The 8,896-nt window shown below is 46.8% G+C and overlaps 1 protein-coding gene across 1 annotated transcript in view; it reads right to left on the minus strand.

Annotated features, from left to right (window-relative positions):
• The window catches only part of DPP6 (dipeptidyl peptidase like 6), a 385,855-nt gene extending 379,070 nt beyond the window's left edge, over nucleotides 1-6,785 (minus strand). Inside the window, exon 1 of the mRNA XM_054171251.1 lies at nucleotides 5,859-6,785. Within this exon, the coding sequence (XP_054027226.1) occupies nucleotides 5,859-6,059 (201 nt within the window). The 5' untranslated portion in view covers nucleotides 6,060-6,785. The remainder of the gene's footprint in view (nucleotides 1-5,858) is intronic.
• Nucleotides 6,786-8,896: the final 2,111 nt, after the last annotated feature.

The following is an 8,896-nucleotide window of genomic DNA, read 5'->3' on the forward strand; positions in this document are numbered from 1 at the left end:
AAACCATCCTCATGAAATCTTGAAAACCATCCTCAATGAAATCTTGAAAAGCAATAAGGAACTGAACGTATCCCTGATGTGTAGGTATAATGATGTAAAAAAATGGTTGGTTGGTGCTTTACTATTAAAGCCATGAAATGCCAGGGACTCTATAGCAACAGTGCAATCAAGACACACTGCCACCCCTTGGTCACAGGATGAAAATGCATGCACACCATGGCAATGTGCTGGGAATCATCCAGCACATCAGGGAAAAATCCCAGGGAAATCAACTTGCAGTTAATGAACTTTAATGGGAGATTTTGCTGGACAATTGCAAGCACACACATATTAGCCCCAATTAATGCAGGGAGGGGTATTTCAAGGGACAAAATCCCCTGACTCCCAAAGAGCACTTTCAAAGCTGTAAGGGACACCCTGAGAACTGTCTTCCTTCCGGTCTTTCCTGAAACAAAAACATATAGATGAATAGGGAGCAGAAAATGCTCCTAGATGTTCTTCCCACCTCCTGTGTTTTTGAAAGTCCCTTGGAAACCAACATAAGCTGCTCTGACCCAGGGCTCAATGTTTTCTTTCTGTGCTTGAGCTATTAGCCCAAGAGAAATAACATGAGCTAGGTATTCTACGTGTGGTATCCCAACTTATGGCACAGTTCACTACTATCTGAAAGATGATTCAGCCTCTTCACACTGTTATTCCTGACTACTTAAAAATACATTTTCTCTGGCAGATTTTTTTTTAGTCCATGCATCATCATCATGACTAGTAAAAACTGCAGAAACAGAGGCTGATTTTAAACTGGCAGCAAATATCACAAGGTAGGTTAATCCTAAATATAAAGGACAAAAAATATATCATCTCCAGATCAGTTTCTATTATTCAGTAGTCATGAAATACAGGAGGGGCTTCTCATAAGGTCTATAACTATTTCTTTTGAAGGAAGTAAGCTGTAGTTTTACTTATTTCAAAAAGTGAGCTCACAGAATGTCAGTAGGGTCTAACTATTTCCACTGATGAAAGAGCTATCCCCAGCTCTTCACATCTTAATGGCTGTGGCATAACTGGGTTCAGCATCCAATAACTCACCAAGAAGAGGTAGAAGAATAGATTCTTACAGATTTAAACAGTAGTTTCTGCCAATAAGCATAATAGTTCCTACCTGCAGATAGACTTCTGGTTACAATCCAAATTACTACATATCTTGTAATAATGTTAAGATTTCTGAAGTCCTACAAACCCTTCCACACTATCAAATCACTCATTTCCTGAAGAAAAGAGCAACATCCCTTCTGAAATGCTTGTTGTCTGCAGCTCAGGCCTCAAGCTTTCTGAAATGTATGTCAAGGACATACATTGTCAAGGAGGCAATATCTCTTCCTATTAGACAAACAAAGAACTGCAAATGAACACTTTCAATTACATGCAACAGCAATTTTGACATACCAAATAACCTTTTCTTTTTTTTTTCCCCCCCTTTTACTACTTATGGCTTTAAATCTCACTTTCTCAGACTCACCCAATTAACAACTAATATTTGATTTCCTCAATCCTTATTTTATTTTTTCAGGCAGAAAATGCAGTTTTACTGAAGCATTTCAAAATGATCACTGTTTATATCTAAATAAAAATACTTGTCAAAATGTAAACCAGTGTGAATAATCAATTGCAAAACTGGTAAAGTATAACAAAGGGCCAAGCATAGCCTGAAGTAAATGCAGGAAAGAACTATTCAGAATTTAGTTATGGGAAATGATATGCACAATAATTAAAGCTCTTGTACTTTAAGCCTGGCCATTTCTACATGGTTAAATTTCCTATTAAAGCAACGAGAGTCTTGGCTAAGTAATGAACCTGTAAGAATGCAGCCTATGGCCTTTTGTGGAGATAAGTTTTATAACGTTTCAGGGGGTGTTCAATATTTTTAACACAAAACTTACTATACAAAATTTCATTTTAAATGGAAGTCTATGATCATCATTTTATGGTTAGTGCCTTATAAGATAGATCAATATTCTGTGCTACAACAAAAGTGCTGAATTTTGTAGGTACCTGATTAATGTATTGTTATCATCCCAGTAATTAAAAGGAGCAGGGTTATACACAATTGGCATGATACATCTTACTCAGCACCTCCTGGCAGTTGCCTGCAAAAATTAAACCCATTAATCACTGTGGTGCCATAGAAAAGTTTGGAAAAGATGAAGAAGCGCTATTGTATAGGAAAAAAACCCAACTCTCAAGTCAACATCTAGGAGAAAATCCCTTCCACAGTACAATACAGCACACATTAACCTCAGCCATCTGAAAAAAAGGAGAACTATGTTACCAAAATTCTTCATAATCTGCCATACCACACATTAGATTGCACTATGAGTTTTCACACGTATTCCCTCATATCTAAATGGATGTTGGGAAAAGGCAATCCCATGACAAAGCAAAAATGTTCACCAGAGTTTTGCTTACAACTTTTGCAACAATTGACTTTGTTATCAATAATTCTGCAGAGTTGATTTGGGAGTGGTTTTCAGGGGTCATTTATACAGGACATAGTTTTCCCATTACTCCTCCCATAAAGAACAGGACTGCTTCACTAACATGAAAAATTTGCAGTATATAATCCAAGTTTTGTTCACACATTAGGTGTCCCATATACAGTCCCACATAGCTATCATGATTTAAAACGTGGTAAGAAGTTGTTCAAACACTAAAGAACATTGTGACTTCTGCTTTGCTGTACTTTCATGTTGCAAGAAATGTTCTTAAGACCATCCCAGTGGCAGCTATAAGGTGAAGTGAGCATTTATCATATTACATTATATTTGTCATTGCTTTAAATGTCATTTATTACAAAATTACTGCTTTCTCCTTAGCTTCATGTAGGTTTACCTATTATTTTTGCACCAGTAGTACTTTCAGGGGACAAAATGCTTACTAACAATATTCTGCCCTTCAAAGGCAAGATCGTTTCTTTCCTTCAGTTTTTTTACTGCATTGAGGTCTGCACTGGTGCTTAAAAATATAACACTGAATGCAGCACACATATTTCAACAGAGAATGTAATCATCAGTAATCTGTTGTTAAATAAATATATAAATAAAAGTTCTCTTCTAATTATTAATCAGATTACAAAGTGAGGAACAGAACAGTCTCATTCTCAGGTTTGTTTTGGTGTTTCTAAGTGCAGCCAGGCAACAAAACTTTGTTTAAACTCTGGCTTTTTGTAGTAGATCTCTGCTGAAGCGCAGAAGACAATATGAATACCTCACTACAGTATCTGTGCAAAACAGAAACCAGAAGTCTAAGGGGCTTCCAATGTTGTCTGGTTAAGCCCTTTCCCATGATAAACAACAGCACATGCTCCTGGCACCCTGCATGAACAGACCGCCCTCCTTGCACTTCTCCCATAGTCCTTGCAGGCTGCCTGCCTCGCATTTTCCTTTGCTTCAGGCATTTCATGCCCAGGGCTGCATTGCCTCGTCCTAGGCAAGCCTGCATGCTGCCAGCGGGAGCAGGACTGAAATCCCCATCTCCCCGCCGCGAGATTGCCACGGTCAAGGGCAAGACACCACCACCAAGTCGCCACGGTGCCTGCACTGGCCGGGGTCAGCACCGCGGACAGCCCCACCCTGGTCCGGGATAAGCGGCACCCAGCATGGCGGACAGCTCCCTCATGCACCGGGATAGGTGTGGGTTTGGTGGCGTGGACAGCTCCGCTGTGTTACCCTCTCTGAGGTTCAGCACCGCACACAGCTGCACCGATCCCGCCCCTCTTGTCCTCTGCCTCCGCCCTCCCCGCGGGCAGGACCCTTCTTCCTGCAACCCACTGGTTTCCTTACAACAACTTCATCCCTCTGACCCGAAGGACCCTCCACCAGAGACCCCCAGCACAGACTGCCCAGACACAAAACCACCTTTTGAACCACCCGTCCTGATTCACTGCACTTTCTCGGGCATGTTGACACCTTTTAAAATAGTCTATACGAAGGGCCCATGCGCCTTTAGAAGTCACCCTAAATCTGGCCATGCTTTTTACACTTCATTGCAGGAGATACCGAAGCAGGCACCTTTCCCTCTGCAGATGGCATTGCCCAACAAGGCTTTCCACCCACACACAAATCCTGACAGCAGCAAAGAAAATAAAGAGGGGAACAAAAAGAAATTAACCCCTCTCCTTTCAGCAGTTTAATATTATTATTACTAATATTATTCTGGAGCCTGTCAGCACAAACCACTCAAATATGCTAAAGTGTGCCCTTTGCTTTCGGCTTCAACGCTTCTGGTGATCAGAGAAGCGACTCCAGACATCTGCCGCCTCCAAATCCAGGAAAGTGAAATTAAGCCACTCAAATAAGGGAAAAGTGCCTGAGCGCAGCCCCGGCGGCTCTCCGCTGGCCCGCAGCGACACCTAGAGCCCAGCACGCCGCCGGGAAGGGCCCCGTGTCCCCAACCACGCCGAGGATGGGTCACGGGTGGGTGCAGGCAACTGGGCGCGGGGATGGATGCTCTCCCGCAGTTGTCCGGGGCCAAGGTGGAGCAGCACCGAGACTGTTGCCGGTGAGCCGGTCACAAGGAAGAGTTAATTCAGGGTCCTGTCACTGACGGACCCTGGGCACTGCCAGGGTGACAGTCACCTCGGGGTGGTTTATGTCAATTTGCCTCTTCGCTGACCGAAGTGCACTTGGCACTTGCTCTACAGACCATAAAGGTTCTTTATGAAAGGTCAGAAAAAGAGATAAGGAATTAAAAGACAACTCGAGAAAGTTTCCCTGTGAGCACAACTTCCTCCTCCGACCGAGGCAGACCTACTGCCTCGGCTTGAAGCTCCCAGAGCCAGAGCTGAACCTTGCCGCACAGCTCCCGCGTCCCAGACGGGCAAGGAGTATTTTTAACTGACACAACCATTATTCCCAACTGCAGCCATTTGCTTCCCCTTGTGTCTGGTTCCACAGAGGCAAAACACGCTCAAATCCCTCTGCAAACCTCCCATCATTCAGCGAGGGGCAACCCCCCGTTTGATTTATCACCGAGCCTCCTTCGTCTCCCTCGCTCTCCAAATCATCTCTTCCACACCCCCAACCCCGGCTCCCACACGAAAGAACCAGTCTCGATCGACCCAAGCTGGTTTAACTCCATCAGGCGCAGCAGAGCCGCGGGCCTGGATGAGTCACTCGTTACTACGGCAATATGCAGATGCACCCTTTGAAGTCGCTGCTCTCGGAGGCAGCGAGGGAGCGAAAGGTGCGGGGCCCAAGTTTGATACTTCACCGCAGGGGCTTGCCCGGGGGCGGCGGGGAGGGAAGAGACAGAGATCCAGAAACGGTGACTCAGGAGTTAAAAAGTTTCCCCGCTGCTAGGCTGGGGAGGGTGGCTGGCGGGAAGGCAAGGAGGGAGGGACAAGGTGAAGACTTCTGCCCCGGGGAGTGTTAAAGGGTGAAACACGGAATAACCGTAAAAATAGACAATAAGGAAAGGTGGGGGGAAGCCTTGTGCCTCGCTTGGAGGAAGACAATCGGAGCTTGCACTTGCTGTTTCCAAACGTGTTGACCCCGCTCCCCTCAGCCCTGCTCCGCGGGCAGCGCAGAGCTGCGCAAGGAGCCAGGTAACGGGGAGAGGTGCGGGGGCGGCCGAGTCCTGGCTCGGCTCCGTGTGGACTACATCCCGTCCTGTCCCTGGCACCTCGGGGGAAGAGGACAGCAAAGACCCGCTTGGAAGAGCAGACAAACCGCAAGAAATTGCCGCCAGCCTAGAGGGGCACACAGGCATCCGCCAGGACCTGGGCGGGTGGCGGGGGAGGATGGGGAGGGAGCAAAGTAGGGGGCACCCAAAACCCAACCGAAAGCGAAAGGCACGGCGCTTACATCCTCCTCCTCGCAGTCACTTCGCGGCTGGTACTGGAAGCGGGGCCGGATGCTTTCCTGTTGCAATGGACGCGAGGTCTTGCCGGCAGCTCCGTCCTCCTCGCTGCTCTGGGCGCCCAGGAGGTGACTCGCTTCAGGGGGAACCGGGAAAGAGCGGGAGGTGTTGATCTTCCCGCTGAACCGCTGGTACAGTGAAGCCATGAAGTCAATCCGCGGGAAACGAGGGGGAGGGAGGGAAAGAGAGATGCTTCTCCCTCTCTTTTTTTTCTCCCTCTCCTCTCTTCTCTCCTGGCTACAGCATGCTACACGCGGATGAGGCTCAGTCCCACATCAGAAGAAGCAAGAGCGAGGGATCCGGCTTGCCGCTCCTCTGCACCGGCACCGGGAGAGAAGCAGGGGGGGATCGAGAGAGCAGACGGGGGGGAGTGGCGGGGGGGAGAGGAAAGAAGATAGATAAATAAATAATAAAACGCAATCGAGCCGTAACACCGCAGGCCCCGGGAATACTGCACCATCCAGTGTTGGAAAGGGAAAAAAGGGGGAAAAAAAGAAAAAAGGAAAAAAATCCCCACAAACACAAAAAAGACCAAAGAAAAAATACCCAAAAGACTCCACGAAGACGTACCCCCGATAATGGCGCCTGAGTGGATCAGCATTAAATGTGCTTTGGGGGTGTGTGTTTGCAAAAGCAGGGGGAGAAAATGAAAAGAAGGAAAGGGGGTGTAGCTCAGTTGCTGGCTGTCAGCGGCTCTCCAGGCAGAGGTGGTGGAGCAGTCGCCTCCGAGGTCGCATACCAACAGTGTGCACAAGCGAGAGCAGAGTGACAGAGTGTGTGAGACGGAGTGGAAGAGGCTGGGAAGCCTCATTCAAAGCACGTTGCTCTTCTGGGGAGGGAGGGCTCTTCTACAATCATCTCCTTTTCTGTGCCTTCTTTTTCTTCTTCCCGGTATTTTAATTGTGGTGTTTTTTTTCCCTGGGGTAGGGGGGGAAACAAATCACTTAAAAATTAAAAAAAAAAAAAGAAAGAAAAAAGAAAGAAAGAAAGAAAAAAAGAAGAAGTAGAAGAAACAGACACCTGATCGCCAGCCGGGAGAGAGAAAGAGAGGTGGGGAGGGGAAAGGAGAGGCGGGGAGGAGGGAGGCGGGACCGGCACTGGAGGGGTGCCTGGAGGCCGGTGTGCGCGGAGCGGCTTGGTCCCGGGGAAGGGGCAAACGGAGGGAGGGGGAAGCCTCTTTGCCTCCCTGCCGTGCTCCAGCCGGCCGCCGATACGGCTTTGCCCGGCCAGCGGGAAGTGCCTGGTCCCCCGTCCCCTGCTCATCGTCCTCCTCCTTCTCCTGCCTCCTTATGGCTGGGGAGAAGGGAGGGGGGTCTGGGTTTTTGGAGATTGTTGTTGTCGCTTTTTAAAAGAATCCGGTAAATTGTCTCTCTTGCTATTTTTATATTAATTCATTTTTGCTGCATTAAAACGTGCTCCAGCGCCCCTCCGTGGAAATCCGCCCGAAGTGGCTCCCAGTAGCACCGGCCGCAGATAAACAAACGCGGTCTCGGCTCCGGGGGTTGGCCGGTCGGATTGGGCTGAGGCCGAAGTCAGACCCGGTCCGGGACCGTGCCCGGGGCCCACCCGCCGCCCTTGAGTGGCCTTTATCCAGCGGGCTGGGGGTGGGCGCGCTTCCTCGGCCCGGAGACCCACGACCGCTAATTCCCGCTCCCGGGGGAGAACACGGGCGTGTGTTCGGAGAGGCACCGGGGTAGGTGGCAGCGGGTGACCAGACGCTCCCAGCAAGGCTGTATCGGGACAGAGGGGCACGAATCTTGTTGCTCCAATATCAAGCTCCGGGGTTTCCATAGCAACAGATGCTTAGATTTAAAGGAAAGTGACAGAGTTGCTGTCCCCTCCTCTGCTCCCCGAAACTGTCCTCTTTGACCTCTAAGTTTGCCAGAGCTATTGGAATTATCTGACATCCTCTCATGGCAAACACACCGAGTTTGCCTGTTCCTATTGAGGGACTTGCTGCTGAAGAGCTCACAAACTTGATTCTACTTTAGGAAGTAGATTTCATGCACTGAGATGTTTCTAAACACAGTCCTTGCTTGAAGTTTCAGCTGTTAAGAAAATGCCATCTTTGATACACGCAATTTCATCAGTCTTAAAAAAAGAAAAACACCTCAGTGAATCATGTATATGACATTCTAAAGTGCAGCTACCCCCCACTCCATGATTTCAATAACTGCCTGATCAAAAATCTCTTTATATCTGAATAGTTTCATCTGCTGCTTTTTATTTGTGTCTTCAAAGTCAGGGATGAAAAGTCTTAACTCTGAGATGAAACGGGAACCTTATCTCATCAAGACAGAAAACAAAAACAAGTGCTCTGCCTCCTTCCTGAAGGAACTTGAAAGAAGGAATCATTTTGATCTTCACAACTGAGATCCTGACATTTAATTAAAAAATGAGATGAGCACACGATGTGCTGAAGCAAAGGTCTAGCTTCTAAGTCACAGCAACATACATCATAACAGAGGTAGCTTTCCAGAAGCCACTTGGACCCCTCATAAGTCACGTTTTGGACATAAACTGACCACACACAACCAAAACTCCAGACAGTTAGCTTAGCTAATTTCAGTCTTGAACTGCATTGAGAGTGACTTAATGATTGTTTGGAATTGGTGAAAAACTAGCACTGAAAAAAATTTTAAAAATTAAAAGGAACAAAAGAATAAAATTAAAGAATTAATACATTTTAAACTTCTAAGAAATACTGAGACACAAAGGAATAATCAAAGAAAGTCACAAAAAGGCAACACAAAACCATGAGGCAGAAAAACCACCAAAGATTAAATGTCTGATTTTAGAAGTCTCAAAGAAAGTACAAACAAAAAAATTTACTCAGTTCAAAACTGAAAGAGCCACCAAGGATCAATTCAGTACCAAATACACCCAGTTTGTGGTTTTAATGCATAAGAACTGAGATTTCACGTAATCAAGTTTGTCCAGTCATGCACACACACATTGTGCATGTGTGTGTGTGCACAAGTTC

The sequence above is a fragment of the Dryobates pubescens genome, chromosome 21 (assembly GCF_014839835.1).
Source record: "Dryobates pubescens isolate bDryPub1 chromosome 21, bDryPub1.pri, whole genome shotgun sequence".
NCBI lineage: Eukaryota > Metazoa > Chordata > Aves > Piciformes > Picidae > Dryobates > Dryobates pubescens.